General features: G+C 46.1%; 1 protein-coding gene across 1 annotated transcript in view; it reads right to left on the bottom strand.

Annotated features, from left to right (window-relative positions):
- Positions 1 to 20,680, bottom strand: part of LOC142075048 (BDNF/NT-3 growth factors receptor-like) — a 236,140-nt gene that overhangs the window by 55,779 nt on the left and 159,681 nt on the right. Inside the window, exons 14-15 of the mRNA XM_075136040.1 lie at positions 19,194 to 19,366; positions 14,346 to 14,580 (exon numbers count right to left, since the gene is read on the bottom strand). Coding sequence (XP_074992141.1) covers positions 14,346 to 14,580; positions 19,194 to 19,366 — 408 coding nt within the window. The remainder of the gene's footprint in view (positions 1 to 14,345; positions 14,581 to 19,193; positions 19,367 to 20,680) is intronic.

The raw sequence follows: 20,680 nt of genomic DNA, 5'->3' as shown, positions 1-20,680 counted from the left end.
GTTTGCTCTCCTAAAATTCAGGGTCTTGACTTTACTCTTCACCTGGCCCATATCCCTCAAGATTGTGAATTCCACCAGGGCATGATCACTGCAGCCCTGGCTGCCACCAATCTTGACCCCTCTAATTAGTTAATCTGTGTTGGTAAACAACAGGTCCAGTAATGCTTCTCCTCTGGTAGGGCTGTCTATCACCTGGATTAAGAAGTTATCCTCGATGCGCTCCAAGAGTCTCCTGGACTGCTTACAGCTTGCTGTGCTACTTTTCCAGCAGATGTCAGGGTGATTGAAGTCCCCCAGCAGGATCAGGGCCTGCGAGGGTGATGCTTCCTGTAGTTGAAGTAAGAATGCTTTGTCAATAAGCTCCCCTTGACTGGGGGGGCCTGTAGTAAACACCAACCATGAGGTTTCCTTTGTTGGCGTGGCCCCTAAATTTTATGCATAAGCTCTCGACCTGTTCATCGCTGTTTTTCAAAGACAGCTCTGTGTGGTCAATCCATTTTTTTACATAGAGGGTAACCCCCCCCCGCCCCTCCTTCCTTGCCTGTCCCTTCTGAACAGTTTATAGCCATTGATTGCAGTGCTCCAGTCATGTGATTTGTCCCCCCACGTTTCAGTGATAGCAATTAGGTCATAGCTTTCTAGCTGCACAGTGGCTTCCAGCTCCTCCTCTTTGTTACCCATGCTGTGTGCATTGGTATAGAGACACTGCAGCTGGGCTATTGACCATGTCACCTTTTTAGAGGAACAAGCCCTAATTCCTTTGAGGCATTTCACAGGTGTTGCCCTGTGGATTCCTAATACATCAGCAGGCCCTGGCTCTTCTCTGTTGCTCAAAACTCCATCCCCTTTCCCCCTAAATCTAGTTTAAAGCTCTCCTTATAATTCTGGCCAGCTTGTTGGCAAAGACCCTCTTGCCCCACTTGGTCAGGTGAATCCCATCATATCTGTTACATAGGGGCACTTTATGGGAAGGGGGAAGATTCTTCCTTCTGCCCCAAGCAGAGACAAGGGTCCAGTCTCCTTCATCTCACAAATTACTTGTGTCAGTCAGCTTGTTGTTGAATTCAGGCTTATCTTCCCCTTGCGCAGCCATAAGGCAGGGCTGTTGCTCAGCCTGGGACAGCACACAATACCATATATTGATCTCCTGCTCACATTCCCGGATACTGCGCTGCCTGTTGAGCTCCTCTTGTAACATAGCTACTTGTTTGAAGAGTTCTTCTAGCTAGGCACACTTGTAGCTATGACATCCACTGCTACCTTCAGGTGCTAGGGGGACTTCCAGGTGCTGGAGCTCCATGCAATCTAAGGTCTGGACAGCTATTTCAGTCCTTGGGAGGTCTGTTTGGGTGGAGACATCAGCATAGGTAGGCTGTAGTGCTTCTGTTTGGGTTTCAGCTTCAGCCTTGCAGTTGCAGCAAGTGGACACCATTTCCTTTCAGCAGGTCACAGTCTCCTTGTAGTTCTCAGAAAAAAAATGGCTCACTTATAAAATGGTAATTCTTTTGAAAGATGCCATCTTTCTAATTCTAATTCCCAGGAGACCTCAAGCTTCCAGGTAGGCTTGCACAGCCACCAGCTAGCTGGTGTGACCATCGGGACTGCAGCCTAAGCCTGCTGGTGAGCAAAGCAGGCAGCAGCCCGACAACTGATAGAGCATGCTCCCCTTCCATGCAAACTGCCAACACTGTTCCCAACAAACACCACTCCCTATTTGAGCACCCTGCTCACTGGTGCTCCCTAGGGGCCAGTTATATGCAGCTTCTCCCGGTTTGAACTGGCTGCGGGGAATGCCGGCACCGCCCAACTCTCACCCACCCCTTTCGCAAGATCTGTCGCCTGCCAGCTGGTCCCTCCACACACACAGCCCAAGGGTGTCAGGGGCCTAGAAACCCCCTCAGACCTCCCCCCCACCCAGGGACCTCACAAGCCTCGTACTCCTCACAGCACACAGCAACAACTGCTGCTGCTGCCACTGCTCAAGTTAATTTCAATGTTTGAATCATTGGTTTCCTGCAATTTATATCCCTATGTGTGGTTATTTTTAAGAATGTTTCAGTTTTGTGTATGTAATTTTTAAAGGACTTTTAAAGTTAATGAACATCTGTGCTAAGAGCTTTTTCAACAGAAAAGCTTGTATCAGCTGTGGGTTATGTTGACTGTGTAAACTTCCTGGTATTCTATATGCATGCATATGGAACCTAAGGCTCTTTAACCAAATTGGTCCCAAATACTAGTAAATTATCAGTTTTTAACAGAAGAAAACATTTGAAAATTTCCAAACACTTTGGTTAAGCTTTTGACTGAATTATAATCAGAGCTTTTAGCTATACTGTGGGTGCTCAAATAGGGAGTGGTGTCTGTTGGGAACAGTGTTGGCAGATTGCATGGAAGGGGAGCATGGAAGTTTGCAGACGACACCAAGTTGGGCGGGAGTGTTGATCTGCTTGAGGGTAGGAAGGCTCTGCAGAGGGACCTGGACAGGCTGGATCGATGGGCCGAGGCCAACTGTATGAGATTCAACAAGGCCAAGTGCCGGGTCCTGCACTTCGGCCACAACAACCCCATGCAACGCTACAGGCTTGGGGAAGAGTGGCTGGAAAGCTGCCCAGAGGAAAAGGACCTGGGGGTGCTGGTTGACAGCCGGCTGAACATGAGCCGGCAGTGTGCCCAGGTGGCCAAGAAGGCCAACGGCATCCTGGCCTGTATCAGAAATAGTGTGGCCAGCAGGAGTAGGGAGGTGATCGTGCCCCTGTACTCGGCACTGGTGAGGCCGCACCTCGAATACTGTGTTCAGTTTTGGGCCCCTCACTACAAGAAGGACATGGAGGTGCTGGAGCGTGTCCAGAGGAGGGCAACGAAGCTGGTGAAGGGCCTGGAGCACAAGTCCTATGAGGAGCGGCTGAGGGAACTGGGACTGTTTAGCCTGGAGAAGAGGAGGCTGAGGGGAGACCTCATCGCGCTCTACAACTACCTGAAAGGAGGGTGTAGCGAGGTGGGTGTTGGTCTCTTCTCCCAAGTAACTAGCGATAGGACGAGAGGAAATGGCCTCAAGTTGCGCCAAGGGAGGTTTAGATTGGACATTAGGAGAAATTTCTTTACTGAAAGAGTGGTCAGGCCTTGGAACAGGCTGCCCAGGGAAGTGGTGGAGTCACCATCCCTGGAAGTATTTAAAAGACGTGAAGATGAGGCCCTTAGGGACATGGTGTAGTGGGCATGGTGGTGTTGGGTTGATGGTTGGACACGATGATCTTAGAGGTCTTTTCCAACCTTAATGATTCTATGATTCTATGATTCTATGATTCTAATGGGAGGTCTGCATTTCCTGGCAACTGTTTCTGGGTGCTGCTTCTTTTTCTCAAGGTGAACAGACTTTTAGTGACTATCTCTTGATATCCTTCGTGAGAATCATGCTGATGTAAATCTTGTGGGGGAGATTTCCAAAGGAATAAATAGACACCCAAATTCAATGGATAATCAAGTAATTGGTCACAGAAGCAAGTCCACTCTGCTCTCAATTTTGTTTTAATCAGCTCCATTTTTTACCCTAGTCATTAGATTTTACCTTTCTTCCCTCTCCATATTTTCTGATTTCACAGACTGAAGCAGAATGTGCTCCAGGAGCAGTGGGGCTGGTTTCACACTTGCACATTTCATGTGAGAGGGGGCTTAAAATGTGGCAAAATAAAGTATGTCACAACCTACAAGGTAAAGATCTCATTTTCTGTATTACTGTCCTGTCGTTAACCCTGCAAGACAGAGATCAGTAACAAATCACTGTTAAATGCATCCCACTACAGATGCTGGACATCTGATGCTGCTTCTCCTAGCAATAATAAGGAAAACTTTCTCAGAGTCTCCTCTTAGGATCTGTGTCGGTGAAAACAGATGGAAAAAAAACTATAAGCAAGACTAATGACCCTGATGTGAAGATAATGATTAAACTCCATTTGGGAAGTGACTGTATCTATAGCCACATTAAAAAATGATAGAACTATAATTGCTTGAGCCAAAGCTGAATTTGGCCTGTGTGTGTAGAATTGAGCGGGTCATAAAAGTGTGATTCAAGAGAAAACACTGACTCAGGAATTAGCTGGGGAAAGAGCATGCTTCCTGCACACAACAAAATATACTCCAGCATGGGCTAGTAGTAACAGGCATCAAGCTATATTGCTAATCCTTTAGCATCAGAATAACATTATGTCCTGGTTGTGCTGGTTCCAGGTGGGACAGAGTTAACTTTCTTCCCAGAAGCTTGGGGGGTGTGCTGTGTTTTGGGTTTGGTATGAATGAAGCGTTGATGGCCCATTGATGCTTTGGCTGTTGCTGGGTGGTGCTTGCACCGGGAGGGGGGAGCACAGACTGGGTGGTGGACCCAGCTGGCCAATGGGGTATTCTATACCATGTGACATCATGCTCAGTATAAAAAACGGGGGGGGGGGGGGGGGGGCTCCCCCCCCCCCCCCGTTCGTGACACGCGGTCGGCGAGCAGTTGCATTGTGCATCGCCTGCTTTGTGTATTCTGTTATTGTTGTTGTTCTCATTGTTATTATTACTGTTCTACTTAGTTTTATTTCAATTACTAAACTGTTTTTATCTCAACCCGGGAGTTTTCCTACTTGTGCCCTCCCGATTCTCTCCCCCATCCCACCGGATGGTAGGGGGTGAGCAAGCGGCTGCGTGGGGTTTATTTGCTGGCTGGGGTTAAACCACGACAGTCCTTTTTGGCGCCCAACGTGGGGCAGCGAAGGGTTGAGATAACAACAGATTAACTAGAGCATATTAAGGAATTTATATCTGTTAACATATTAATTTGTTCTGCACCATGCTCTTGTTTTTACTGTAACTGTTAAAGATTGGAGTTGGGTTTTGTAGTCTGCTGTGCTCTGCAGTGATTAATGATGTTTTGCCTGGGAGATTTGTTACTAAAACGCTGGCATTGGGGGTCATTTGGTATTTGGGATTTGTGATGAAGCCGTTACTGTATTTCGGGTACCACCTCATGGAGACCATTAGCAATTATACCTTTTCCTCCGAGACATTTTTTATGGAGGAAATAGAGAATGGCACCCTCACTACCTTCCTCTATGATGTCGTCTCCTTCGTTAAAATAACTTGTCAGTACCTTGAACATCCCTGGGTAGTTCAGATACATCTTTTGGTACTCCTTGGGAATATTGTTTTGGTTTTATCCAAGGTTAGTAAGCAATTTAAGAATGTCATCCAGAGATCTGCCCCAAGGCTGGACAGTTATGAGTGGCAGGGTGAGTGGGATAGCATGGGCAAATGCCTAGGACGGTGGGCACCCCCAGTGTTCTGGAACTTCACTCCTGAACAAGGGCAAAATCCTGAAAAATTATTAGAATATTTGGAAGAAGTATGCTGTCACCCTGGCCATTCTAGGGAGACACAAATCACTACAATGTGCTGGGGCCTGGCCCACACCTACCGAGCCCTGTTTAACACCAGTCAGAACCCCCAAGGGGAAGGAAACGTCTCTGCAGCTGATGACAAAACAACAGGCCCTGCGGCTACCCCACCCCCCACAGCAGGCACAGCAGCTACTCCGCCCCCTGCGACAGGGAGCCAACCCATGTCGGTATCAGTCGCCCCTATACAAAAAAGAAAATGCACAAGAAAATCAGCTCGTTTAGTAAGGGATGAAGATGAACCAGGGCCATCACGAGAACAGGAGGAGGAGGAGGCAGAACCCGTAAATGAGATGGTGACCACCCGATCCCTATCCCTGAGTGAGCTGCGAGATATGCGAAAAGACTTCAGCCGTCGTCCAGGCGAGCACATTGTCACCTGGCTGCTCCGATGCTGGGATAACGGGGCCAGTAGCCTGGAATTAGAGGGTAGGAAAGCCAAGCAGCTGGGATCCCTTTCTAGGGAAGGGGGCATTGACAAAGCAATTGGACAAGGGGCACAAGTCCTCAACCTCTGGAGGCGACTCCTGTCAGGTGTGAAGGAAAGGTATCCCTTCAAGGAAGATGTTATATGCCACCCAGGCAAGTGGACCACCATGGAGAGAGGTATCCAGTACCTGAGGGAATTAGCCATGCTGGAAGCGATTTATGATGACCTGAACAACGAGCAGTTATCCAAAGACCCAGATGAAGTCAAATGGACCCGACCCATGTGGCGGAAATTTGTACGGAGCGCACCAGCGTCACATGCAAACTCATTGGCAGTAATGACCTGAAAAGATGGAGAGGAACCAACAGTGGATGAACTGGCTGGCTAACTCCGGCAATATGAAGAAAGTCTCTCTTCCTCCCTACGGGCCTGTATCTCTGCTGTGGAGAAACTGTCTCAGGAGGTCCAGTAACTCAAAGAGGATACGTCCTGCTCCCCACCTGCACGGGCCAGTGTCTCAGCCATTAGGAGCAAGCGTCCCTCTGCTCAAGAGAGGAGACATCTTGGGTACACACCCCGGGGCACCCTGTGGTTTTACCTGCGTGACCACGGAGAGGACATGAGGCAGTGGGATGGAAAACCTACCTCAGTCCTACAGGCACGGGTACATGAGTTGCAAGGAAAAACAACCACAAAAGGGGGTTCTTCCAGGAAAACTGCTGCTCCAGTCTCCAGTGAGCAGTTCCCCAGGCAGAGTAGAAGGGCTGATTCCACTTCCGACCTTAACAAAGGGACTTCTGATTCATACTTACAAGAAGTGGGTAGCGAATATGATGACCAGGACTAGAGGGGCCCTGCCTCCGGCCAGGTGGAGGAAAGGGACAACCGGGTTTACTGGACTGTGTGGATTTGATGGCCTGGCACATCAGACCCACAGGAGTATAAGGCTCTCGTAGACACCGGTGCACAGTGTACCCTGATGCCATCAAGCTATAAAGGGGCAGAACCCATCTGTATTTCTGGAGTGACAGGGGGATCCCAAGAGTTAACTGTATTGGAGGCTGAAGTGAGCCTAACTGGGAATGAGTGGCAGAAGCACCCCATTGTGACTGGCCCAGAGGCTCCGTGCATCCTTGGCATCGACTACCTCAGGAGAGGGTATTTCAAGGACCCAAAAGGGTACCGGTGGGCTTTTGGTATAGCTGCCCTGGAGACGGAGGAAATTAAACAGCTGTCCACCTTGCCTGGCATCTCAGAGGATCCTTCTGTTGTGGGTTGTTGAAGGTCCAAGAACAACAGGTACCAATCGCTACCACAACAGTGCACCGGCGGCAATACCGCACCAACTGAGACTCCCTGCTTCCCATCCATAAGCTGATTCGTCGACTGGAGAGCCAAGGAGTTATCAGCAAGACTCGCTCACCCTTTAACAGTCCCATATGGCCAGTGCGAAAGTCCAATGGAGAGTGGAGACTAACAGTAGACTATTGTGGCCTGAACGAAGTCACGCCACCACTGAGTGCTGCCGTGCCAGACATGCTGGAACTTCAATACGAACTGGAGTCAAAGGCAGCCAAGTGGTACGCCACAATGGATATCGCTAATGCGTTCTTCTCAATCCCTTTGGCGGCAGAGTGCAGGCCACAGTTTGCTTTCACTTGGAGGGGCGTCCAGTACACCTGGAACCGACTGCCCCAGGGGTGGAAACACAGCCCTACCATTTGCCATGGACTGATCCACACCACACTGGAACAGGGTGAGGCTCCGGAACACCTGCAATACATTGATGACATCATTGTGTGGGGCAGCACAGCAGAGGAAGTTTTTGAGAAAGGGGAGAGAATAGTCCAAATCCTTCTGAAGGCCAGTTTTGCAATAAAACGAAGTAAGTTCAAGGGACCTGCACAGGAGATCCAGTTTTTAGGAATAAAATGGCAAGATGGATGTCGTCAGATCCCAATGGATGTGATCAACAAAATAACAGCCATGTCCCCACCAACTAGCAAAAGGGAAACACAAGCTTTCTTAGGCGTTGTGGGCTTTTGGAGAATGCATATTCCAAATTACAGTCAGATCGTAAGCCCTCTCTATCAAGTGACTCGGAAGAAGAACGATTTCAAATGGGGCCCTGAGCAACAACAAGCCTTTGAACAAATTAAACGGGAGATAGTTCAGGCAGTAGCCCTTGGGCCAGTCCAGGCAGGACAGGATGTAAGGAATGTGCTCTACACCGCAGCTGGGGAGAATGGCCCTACCTGGAGCCTCTGGCAGAAAGCACCAGGGGAGACTCGAGGTCGACCCTTAGGGTTCTGGAGTCGGGGATACAGAGGATCCGAGGCCCGCTACACTCCAACTGAGAAGGAGATATTGGCAGCATATGAAGGGGTTCGAGCTGCTTCGGAAGTGGTTGGTACTGAAGCACAGCTCCTCCTGGCACCCTGACTGCCGGTGCTGGGCTGGATGTTCAAAGGGAGGGTCCCCTCTACACATCATGCAACCGATGCTACGTGGAGTAAGTGGGTCGCACTGATCACACAACGGGCCCGAATCGGAAACCCCAGTCGCCCAGGAATCTTGGAAGTGATCACGATCTGGCCAGAAGGCAAAGATTTTGGAATATCCCCAGCGGAGGAGGTGACGCGTGCTGAAGAGGCCCCACTGTATAATAAACTACCAGAAAACGAGAAGCAATATGCCCTGTTCACTGATGGGTCCTGTCACCTTGTGGGAAAGCATCGGAGGTGGAAAGCTGCTGTATGGAGTCCTATACGACAAGTCGCAGAAACTGCTGAAGGAGAAGGTGAATCGAGCCAGTTTGCAGAGGTGAAAGCCATCCAGCTGGCCTTGGACATTGCCGAACGAGAAAAATGGCCAGTACTTTATCTCTATACTGACTCATGGATGGTGGCAAATGCCCTGTGGGGATGGTTGCAGCAGTGGAAGCAGAACAACTGGCAGCGCAGAGGGAAACCCATCTGGGCTGCTGCATTGTGGCAAGATATTGCTGCCCGGGTAGAGAACCTGGCTGTAAAAGTACGTCATGTAGATGCTCACGTACCCAAGAGTCGGGCCACTGAAGAACACCAAAACAACCAGCAGGTGGACCAGGCTGCTAAGATTGAAGTGGCCCAGGTGGATCTGGACTGGCAACAGAAGGGTGAATTATTTATAGTTCGGTGGGCCCATGATGCCTCAGGCCATCAAGGAAGAGATGCAACATACAGATGGGCTCGTGATCGAGGGGTGGACTTGACCATGGACGCTATTGCACAGGTTATCCATGAATGTGAAACGTGCGCTGCAATCAAACAAGCCAAGCGAGTGAAGCCTCTTTGGTATGGAGGACGATGGTTAAAATATAAATATGGGGAGGCCTGGCAGATTGATTATATCACACTCCCACAAACCCACCAAGGCAAGCAACATGTGCTCATCATGGTGGAAGTAACCACAGGATGGCTGGAAACATATCCTGTGCCCCATGCCACCGCCCGGAGCATCATCCTGGGCCTTGAAAAGCAAGTCCTGTGGCGACATGGCACCCCAGAAAGAATTGAGTCAGACAACGGGACTCATTTCCGAAACACCCTCATAGACACCTGGGCCAAAGAGCATGGCATTGAGTGGGTCTATGACATCCCCTACCATGCACCAGCCTCTGGGAAAATCGAACAATACAACAGACTGCTAAAGACTACGCTGAGAGCAATGGGTGGTGGGACATTCAAGCATTGGAATACACATTTAGCAAAGGCCACCTGGTTGGTCAACACTAGGGGATCCGTCACTCGAGCTGGCCCTGCCCAATCCAAACCCTTACGTACTGTAGATGTACAGTATGATGTAGTAATGTAGATGTAATAATCCCAAAGACCTGAGTGCACTTGGTGGGTGATGCAAAAGGATGGGGAGGTCCAGTGTGTACCTCAAGGGGATTTGATTTTGCATGAAAATAACCAATGAACTGAGTTTTATCATGTCAGCTGTTATATGATATTGTATATCATTATTTCTATGGTTGCTATCAATTGTATAGCAGTGAAAATCACCCAGATTAACGAAGAATGAACTAACTCCGATGAAACCGAGCAAAGTGCAACGATGACAGAACTGGACGAGCGCAGCAGTACCGAAATGAGAACTGGCTTCAGGATGCAACAGCCCAACACCACACACCATCTCTCCAGCCCTGACGGATTGTTATGACAGATGGAGCCCAAAGTCGTGAACTAAATGAACTCAGTGGACATTTTAGAGGGATAGTCCATAGACTAAGGGAATGATATCTGTGTGTGCATATATATATATATATATGGATATATAAAAAGAATGATAGTGGTGATTAATTCAAATGTATCGAAAAATGTGAGACCTGAGCATGACGTAAATGGTTTAGAATAAGGGGTGGATACTGTCCTGGTTTCGGCTGGGATAGGGTTAAATTTCTTCCTAGTGCTGTGTTTTGGATTTAGTATGAGGAGAATGTTGATAACACAGATGTTTTCAGTTGTTGCTAAGTGCCCTCCTAGTCCAAGGACAGCTCCTATGCCTACTGACTGAGCTAGGTACACAAGGTGGGAGGGAACATAATCAGGACAGCGAGCCCAGCTGGCTAATGGGGTATTCCATACCATGTGACATCATGCTCAGTATATGAATGGTAGGCGTGATCCAGGAAGTACCGATCGCTACTTGGTTATTGGTCAGAGCGGGTGGTGAGCAATTGCATTGTGCATCACTCATTTTGTATATTCTATCGTTATTATTATTATTATTATTTTCCCTTTTCTGTTCTATTAAACTGTCTTTATCTCAACCCACGAGTTTTTCTCACTCTTACCCTTCCGATTCTCTCCCCGTCCCACTGGGGGGCGGGGGGAGTGACCAAGCGGCTGCATGGTATTTGGCTGCCTGCCAGGTTAAACCACGACATCCTGCTACAAACAATCAGGTATGGTAGGTCAGAACCATCCCAGTTTCATTGCTGACAGTTTCATTACTTAGGTCTGCCATGGACATAATTCTCCAGGCAACCTTCTAATAAGTCATAATAGCCTTGACTGTTTCGTGACCAGCTTCTGACTAGCACATATGACCCTAGCAGGGCAGGCCAAAATCTCACAGGCTCAACTCTAACTTCCAGCTTTTATCAGTCTGAAAGATGGTGGCAAGGCAGGCTGTGGCTCTGTCCCTCTTCTTGTGCCAGCCAAAAGCCAGGTGGAGTGTAAGGGGCTGGAGAAATGGTCTTTCTTCGTTTTCTCACTCTGCAGAACAAGCAATAACCCAAATTTAAGTTTCATATCTATGCATCATACTGCAAGCTACTCCATCAACTTGGATGAAGCCATGCTACTTTACACTTTCATTCATCCCTTTGGACACTTGTCTACCTCTTTCTCCCTTCACCCACGCTTTTGTCTTTTACTAACACCTTTCTCCACTTTCCTTTCCTGCCTTATTCCCTCTCTCACGTCCATTATTGTACCCTCTTCATTACTCACACTGTCCCTTTCCTTCTCTCTCTCTTCTCCCTGGTCCCCACACAGCCTCCCTCAGCTTCTGGATAAGAGAAGACAAAATGACAAAGGGATAGGGAGATATGGGAAAGTGACAAAGAGAAATGGAGATGTGGGAAAAGGAATGAATGTTTATGATGGGGAGTCAGAGAGAAAGGAAACACGGGAAATGGAGTGTATCACTTGAATGAGGGGCTGAGAGGCACTCAAGCATCCCTCCCCATCCTCCAGAGTTTCCTCTGGTGAACCCCTGGTTTCTCCAAGTCACAGGTCAGGCAGGACAAAATCTTGGCCTTGTCCTAAACTCCTGCTCCATTAGGTGGAAGCTTTACTCAAGTGGTCATGTGCCAGAATCAAGGATTAAACCCAGAGGTACATGAGCAGGTGAGATGACACTAGAGTCAGTACAGTACCACATGCTTGTGCCAGGTTTCAATTGTCACCAGGAAGCCCTTAGGATTAGCTAGCTTCCATCCTTTTTTTTGCATTTACTTTTTCTGCAGCAGGAAGTCATTATTTTTTTCTGTCAAGGCCTTTGCAAACATTTACTATTAAGCATGAACATTTATTCTTAAGTATAATGACGAACATGGTAAATAAATTCAGTCTTATTGAAATACAGAACAGAGACATGCCCCGAGGCCCAAAAGTATTGCTCATACAAAATCAAGAAACCCTGGCCTTTGGTGCTCACTGATGTCTTCTCAAACACAAATATAGCCAGAGATTACTACTCTGTATATTTATCCAAGTTATGAAATGAAGTCATGTTTGTTTTACATTGAAGAAATAGCTTCAAGTGCCAAATTTCCAAAATAACAAAACCTAAGAATCTGGTTTGTATGTTTACTAAATACTAGGTGTGCTTTTTTATAGAAGGGACAAAGAACAAAGGAAACTGCTACTTCTTAGCTATTAAATGAAACAACACTCAACAATAACTCTTGTGTGTAGATTCCTCTGCCCTGTCCAGCCTCATCCAGATGTAAAGCTATATTAGGTGTACGTGGCAAGGTTTTGGTAGTGGGCGGGGACGGCTGCAGGGGTGGCCTCTTTGGGGCTGCCCCATGCCATACACAGCCAGTTCTAGACAGCTCTGCAATGGACCCACCCCAGGCCAAAGCTGAGCCAATCAGCAAAGCTGGTAGCACCTCTGTGATAGCATATTTAAGAAAGGGTAAAAAAACATGCTGCACAGCAGCTGTGAGAGGGAGGAGTGAGAAAAATGTGAGAGAAACAACACTGCAGACACCAAGGTCAGTGAAGGAGGGGGAAGAGGTGCTCCAGGCACCGGAGCAGATATTCCCCTGCAGCCCGTGGAAGAGACCATGGTGGAGCAAGTATTTCCCTGCAGCCCATGGAGACGACCATGCCGGAGCAGATATCTACACTGCAGCCCATGGAGGGCCCCATGCTGGAACAGGTTTATCCTGAAGGACTGCAGCCTGTGGGAAGGACCCATGCAGGGGAAAAGTGTGAGAAGGAAGAAGTGGCAGAGAGGAACTGTTATGTACTGACCACAACTGCCCATTCCCCATCCCCCCTGCACTGCTCAGGGTTGGGAGGGGGCGGTAGAGGAGTTGGAAATGAAGGAGTGAAGCTGAGCCTTGGAAAAAAGGGGGTGGAGGGAAGGTGTTTCAGTTTTTGTCTTTGTTTCTCACCATCCTACTCTATTTTTAATTGGCAATAAATAAAATTATTTTTCCCCAAGTTGATTCTGTTTTCCCCATGATGGTAATTGGTAAGGGATCTCCCTGTCTTTATTTTGAGCCATGAGCTTTTTAATCTTATTTTCTCCCTCATCCTGTTGAGAAAGGGGAGTGAGAGAGCGGCTGGGTGGGTGTCTGGTGGCCAGCCAAGGCCAACCCACCACAAAAGGCGATCTCTTTTCAGGCATTGCAGAAACACTGGTACCAAGGGGACACTGTTCTTTTATAGACACAGCAGCCCAATTAAGGTGGCTAAGGAATAGGCCTTCATTTTATCTATAAGGAGTTCACTGGTAACAAGCGATGTGGGAGGCAGGTACAGAGAATGTGTTTAAAGATTCTGAGTAGCTTATGTTACAGGATACAGCTCTAGCATTTATAAACTAACAGCTTGGCCATGGATTGCCTCCCCCATGCTACAAAAACCTGATAGCTGCCACTCTTACTCCAGTTCCACCTATGAAGTTACACACATGGTATTGAACAGCAAATGCTGTAAACTGCATGACTTGCCACATAGTATAAAGCCAACATTAACAACAATAATCAGTGTACACGGTCCTGTCTATCCTAGAGATCCTAGAAGCCCTTTGCAAACTTCAAAGATCATTTTATGACAACCGAGCTCAGGGAAAATGGCCAGGGCCAGAATATGAACAAGCGCCATAGGCTATCCTTACCCACCACTGAGTTACAGCCCTCACCAGAGTGACACAAAACAAATGTTCAGCCATAAACAGTAAGACTAAAGAACTGGCTTAAAGCAGGAAATGTTCCATCCAGTGTTGCTGACCATTATATCTATTTAAGTAAACTGAAACATTATACAATAACCAAAAGTTACAATTTCCATTTGTCTTAGAAATGTATAAGAACATATTTTAATATCTTCTGAGTGTTGGGCCAAATTTGATTACCTTCTCTTCCTTTTTATCTGCTGCTTCTTCACTACAGCCAAGCAAACATGCCAAATTTCTGCCCAGAGTAAAAGACTGTTGTATGATTTATTATTAGAAAATAAAGCCAACATATATAAACAGGACACACCAATCTTATTCTGATTAACTCTCTCCAAATTTACCAAAATAATACCAAAACTGAGTAATTACCATGGGTATTTACTCAGAACCAGCTTCTCCATATGCCAGCCCCTAAATCATCTCACAGAGACTGTCCAGTGTAAAAGTAGAATCAGTCATATGAATACAGTAAGATGACTGAACAAGACCTCAGTTATTACTGATTATAGCAGTTCACTTACCCTATAGTAGTCTGTGCTGTACACATCTCTAGACATCCCAAAATCCCCAATCTTCACCAGCAGGTTCTTACCAACCAGGCAATTCCGGGTAGCAAGATCCTGATGCATGAAGTGCTGTGATGCCAAGTAAACCATACCAGCTGCAATCTGTTGGGCAATGTGAAGCATCTGGGATTGAGTCAGCTCAGCAGGACGGTTGCCTTCTGCCATCAGTACTGCATCTGGTCCATGTGCCCTGCACCAAAATACAAGCCAATGAAGTAATAGGCCACTTGTAAGCTAGAGAAGTGAAAGGCATTAGTGGGCCCTAAACCACAAAATTGTCTCACTCAAATATAATGACAGAAAGGGCTAAAAATTCATTGGTGAAATAGGGGAGAATTTGCCTCTTGAATTTTTTCTTTCATGGTGAGAAAGACAGGTGATTTAGAGTGTTACACAATGGGTAACATATTGCTTAGGGAAATAAGGCAGATGGTTTATAACAATATATCTCAGTCCTAAATCACCACCTTTCTCCTGTTCTGTTCCAGTAACTAACTTCCTAGCTAACTTCCTTCTCAGGTGCCATCTGAGAAACAAGTGCAGCAATTTTAGATTTATACTTCTAATTTCCCATCCATATGCACAGCACGACACTGTTTTTGCTGATTTCACCACCGAGGGCGAGTTCTGCCCAACACAGGAATCCTCAACAAGGGGAAGAGGACACAAAACACAGTCTAGTTGGAACAACTAAACAACTTCAGAAATAGTAGTTTTTCAAGATCTAGCAATACCTTAAAAGATATACTCATCAACTGACTCATAAGAAACTCCTATACACTCTAGGGCAAAGAAAGCCCTTCTGCATTTGAAAAGCCCAACAAAGCACTATAACATGTGTGCTTCACCTATCTTAACAGTGTCACATCAGTGACATTGATGTGCCACAACAGTGTCACATACATATGTCACATCCTGGTACCTTGAGGATACAGGTATCAGCATCAGGGTACTGAGGGAGCTGACAGAAGCACTCACCAAGCCATTTTCAATCATTTATCAGCAGTCCTGGCTAACTGGGGAGGTCCCAGTTGACTGGAAGTTAGCAAATGTGACGCCCATCTACAAGAAGGGCCAGAAGGAGGAACCACGGAACTACAGGCCTGTCAGTCTGACCTCAGTGCCAGGGAAGGTTATGAAGCAGATCATCTTGAGTGCCATCACGCGGCACGTACAGGACAACCAGGCAATCAGGCCCAGTCAGCATGGGTTTATGAAAAGCAGGTCCTGCTTGACTAACCTGATCTCTTTCTATGACAAGGTGACCCACTTAGTGGACGAGGGAAAGGCTGTGGATGTCATTTACCTGGACTATAATAAAGCCTTTGACACTGTTTCCCACAGCATTCTCCTGGAGAAACCGGCTGCTCATGGCTTGGACGGGCATACTCTTCACTGGGTAAAAAACTGGCTGGACGGCCGAGCCCAAAGAGTTGTGGTGAATGGAGTTAAATCCAGTTGGCAGCCGGTCACAAACGGTGTTCCCCAGGGCTCAGTACTGGGGCCAGTTTTGTTCAATATCTTTATCAATGATCTGGACGAGGGGATCGAGTGCTCCCTCAGTAAGTTTGCAGACGACACCAAGCTGGGCGGGAGTGTTGATCTGCTCGAGGGTAGGAAGGCTCTGCAGAGGGACCTGGACAGGCTGGATCGATGGGGCGAGGCCAACTGCATGAGGTTCAACAAGGCCAAGTGCCGGGTCCTGCACTTGGGTCACAACAACCCCATGCAACGCTACAGGCTTGGGGAAGAGTGGCTGGAAAGCTGCCCAGAGGAAAAGGACCTGGGGGTGCTGGTTGACAGCCGGCTGAACATGAGCCGGCAGTGTGCCCAGGTGGCCAAGAAGGCCAACGGCATCCTGGCCTGTATCAGAAATAGTGTGGCCAGCAGGAGTAGGGAGGTGATCGTGCCCCTGTACTCGGCACTGGTGAGGCCGCACCTCGAATACTGTGTTCAGTTTTGGGCCCCTCACTACAGGAAGGACATGGAGGTGCTGGAGGGTGTCCAGAGAAGGGCAACGAAGCTGGTGAAGGGCCTGGAGCACAAGCCTTATGAGGAGCGGCTGAGGGAACTGGGACTGTTTAGTCTGGAGAAGAGGAGGCTGAGGGGAGACCTCATCGCGCTCTACAACTACCTGAAACAAGGTCGTAGTAAGGTGCCTGTCAGTCTCTTCTCCCAAGTAACAAGTGATAGGACGAGGGGAAATGGCCTAAAGTTGCGCCAAGGGAGGTTTAGATTGGGTATTAGGAAAAATATCTTCACTGATAGGGTTGTCAAGCCTTGGAACAGGCTGCCCAGGGAAGTGGTTGAGTCACCATCCCTAGAGGTATTTAAAAGACATGTAGATGTGACACTTAGGGACATGGTTTAGTGATGGACTTGGCAGTGTTAGATTAACGGTTGGACTCGATGATCTTAAAGGTCTTTTCCAACCTAAACAATTCTATGATTCTATGCCTACATGTACCATTTTATGGCAAGCATTAGTAGCCAGTACTTAACTAATTAATGAGGTCATCTGACAGTTATTCCTCATTTGATACACCCTATAATATTCTGAATAGCCCTTTTTATCCATCCCATTCTTCTGTTTTTACAGAAGCCTGTTTTTATTCCATTCCCACAGACTAATCTTTCAGAGACCACCTCTGCCCTTCTCTCCTGAACTTTTTTCAAAAAATACCCTAGAATTTATTTTTATTTTTTCTCAAAAGTCCTTCCTTCCTACAAAGAGCAGTTTCAGAGTCATCTTTCTAATCAATAGGGGTGAGGTGTAGCCTTAATTTGTCTCTTGGGGAAGGGCATAGGAGTTTGGAAGAGTTGTAAATTAATCAAAATCTGTGAGATCGAATCTGACACTACCTATTAGAAATATGATATTAAAATTGCCGCAGGGGAAGAACTTCCTGAGCAAAGTGACAGATGAAGGAGGGTGTGTAGCATTGCTGGGATTGCATCTGATGCTAGGCTAAGAAGTTAACTGCACTTGTTCTGCCACAGGCAACCACACAGTTGTTGCTGGGGGGGTGGGGGGAATAAAAGGGAAGATATGAAATTCCCAACCAAGACTCAGAGGCAAATTCCTATTGAAAAGCATTGTACCTCTTCATTGCACTGATTTTTTTTATGACCTTTCTCAGGCATGAAGCTCTGAGTCTGCTAAATTAGAGAGCTCTTCATCTTTTACTAGCTTTCTTGAGGAGATGGTCTGTATCTAATGAAACTTTTGGATTATTTTAATGCATCTTGCTTATCTTCTTGGTGCTGTCTGTGAATTAGGAACTCCTCAGTATCTGCAATAGCCAATAACATTGACTGAGATTCCTTTGGATCCACATCAGTCTCTGCTAGCCAGAACAAGCACAGAGCAGGCGTGACTGAGGCTGTAGTCCTAGATCTGAAACAGCCCTTGGCTGCACACAGGCAGCAAGCACCTTTGGGTTTAATTTCAGATTCATTTTTCCCTGACAGCCTTTGGTGAGCGCTGCAGGGTAAGAAATACAGGTTTTTACAGCCTGTTTGCAACTAACCTCTGATCTACAGCACAAGCTGCAGCAAATGTGAGAGGAATAACAAATTGGAGCTTAGGTTAAACAGTTTGTCCCAGTATAATCATTTTACATTCTAAGGACAAGGGCTGATTAATAATTTAAAAAAAGAAGAACTAACGTAGGAAATATACTGTCTGCTAAACTACCTTTCTGTACAACAATTCAAAACCAGAGTTAGGAGATAAAAAAAGGCCAATCAAAAACAATCAAAGAATAAGCATTTCTCATGATGACAATGAATCAGCTGCAAATTTGGCTTGTTCTAATGGAAATTTGGTGCTCTGAAAAAGCACCGGGCTGGCATCTTTGAAAATTGAAGCTCTCTTCTGATCCACAGCAGAGGTCCAAGGAGGTAAATGCAAATGCCCCAATATTGCCCTGACAATATACATAAATCCTCTGCCAGAGAGAAAATCATCCCAAGAAAAGTAGTGTTTGCTCTGCATCCTCAGTTCAGCCCCTGGTCTCCCTGTCAACCCTGCCAGCTCTGCCAATAAGGGAGGATACTAGCTGATGCCTTTTGCTTTTATGATGTGGCTATTTGTTCACTGGAGATTAGGAGGACAGCAAACTAATTTCACAAGGCTATCAAAAATGATGACACTACCAGTCACTAGCAATTTCAGTCAGATACAAAGTCCAAACCCATTTAAAGGGACATTAGTTTGATTGCTTTACAGCTTTGTCAGTAGCATGCATTACACAGATATCTTTCCAAAATGGTGGTGTCCCCTAGTTATCCTTAGGCAGAAGAGATCTCGGGATATTGAAATGCCTTTGTGATACCCTGTCGTGGTTTAACCCCAGCTAGCAACTAAGCACCACACAGCCGCTTGCTCACTCCCCACCCAGCGGGGTGGGGGGAGAGAATTGGAAGGGTAAAAGTGAGAAAACTCATGGGCTGAGAGCATTTCCTAAGTGCTAGCAGAAAAGAGGCAAGGAAACAATTACTACTGCAAGTTTTATAAACAAAAATTTCAGAATATGCTGAAATATACTGAAAACACTATTCCTTTGTTTCCCATTCTTTTGGTGGAAAGCGTAAGGATTAATAGTACTTCCAAATAGGTAAAGAAACAATAAGCCCCACATCACAGTACACAAGATGAATCAGCAGTGTGTTGCACAGATTTTCACTCTTAGGTGTCAGCGTTTTTCAGTGAGAGCAGTTAATTTGGCATTAAATACCAGCAATGCCTACCTTCTCTACCCACTTCTGACTTTCCAGCACAACACATGTTGGTGGATTTACCTGAGGAATTTGTTAAGATCTCCATTCTTCATATACTCAAAGACCATGATAAGTGGATCACCCTTGGCACAGACACCATAGAACTTGACGATGTGCTCATGTTGCAGGTTAGTCATCAGCTCTGCCTCATGGTGGAAGTCCTTGCGGGCATTGTCACTGGCATCCTTCAGCGTCTGGTGGAGGAAAGGAATATGTAAGGAAGGGGAGATGTTCACAGAAGGCAGCAAACATGGGAAGGCACTGTAAGGGTAAGATAAGGACACTACTGTGTAAAGGATGGAGAAAGTACATTCTTAGTAACCATTTTAGCAATGTAGATGTAATGCAATTGCAATTAAATAACAGTGGTACAATTTTCATTCCCCTGCCACACATCATCCCATACAACAATTTTTATTGTAAGAGGATGCAGGAATACTCATGATCTTACTGTGCCAAGTGTTTTCCAAAAACAGAACAAAGAAATTCATCTTATCTGAAAAACATACTAGTACACAGCTGATCTATGGCCTTTAGCATTTAACTCAAGCAAAACTCTGGTATCCTATTGGTATTTACCTTTGTTGTAAGTTCCTTAAAGTAAAGCTTTGTTTGCTTAAAATGCTTAGCAGGAATGTAGATGCGTTTGTTATTTATTAACGTTGTTGCTGATGTTGGCCCCTACATTAGGTAGATTTATAGAAGGGTACATCCCTGGACCGGACCAGAACTTACAACCTGAGACCTCAGCCAGAAACTCCTTTAGAATGCAGTAAATCTACTTATATGTCTAAGATTAAGCATATGCATAAGCAACTGGATGATCAATCTTAAATTGATGGACAGAGAGGAAGTAGATGCAGAACAGAATTTTGGGGGGTTAATTTTATTTTTTCCCCATTTATACAGCTTTAAAATTTTGCATATTTTCTTTTTACAGGAAATATATCAACACTGGATCAAATGGGAGGCTTAAATGTTGTATAATGTTAATTTAACATTAATGTTAAATTAATGTTGTTAATGTTAATTTATATGTTAATTGTATAATGCTAATTTAACTCCCACACACAGGCAGTTTTAGATCTCTCCTCAAGAACTACGCTTCATGAGCGAGGAAATACTTTCATGCACCAAAAAACCCCAATTCTGACACCAGTTAAGTAAGGAATAATCATAATAGCAATAAACTACTGCTATGCTCTACCTTCAAAAAGTACAGTGGTTGCACTATATTAATTCAAATAGTATTTTTAAAATAGTAAGAGAATGGTAACAGGTTACCAGTGCTCACAAATTGTTATTCACAGAAAGTGAAGGCTGGGCTCTCTACCTCTGTTCTTTAACTACAATTAGACTCAGTGCGAAGGAAGATAAGACAAAAAAGTAGTTGCTTTACCTTAACTAAAGATGTTTTTTCCTGGTCATCTAGTCACGTTATTTTCTATCCCCAATTCATATAGAGAGCACGGGACCAACCACACTCATGAGAACAGACACAGAACAAG

This window comes from Calonectris borealis, chromosome W (assembly GCF_964195595.1).
Source record: "Calonectris borealis chromosome W, bCalBor7.hap1.2, whole genome shotgun sequence".
Classification (NCBI taxonomy): domain Eukaryota; kingdom Metazoa; phylum Chordata; class Aves; order Procellariiformes; family Procellariidae; genus Calonectris; species Calonectris borealis.
Note: the sequence above shows the minus strand (reverse complement) of the source record. Positions and strands in the feature narration are given on the sequence as shown.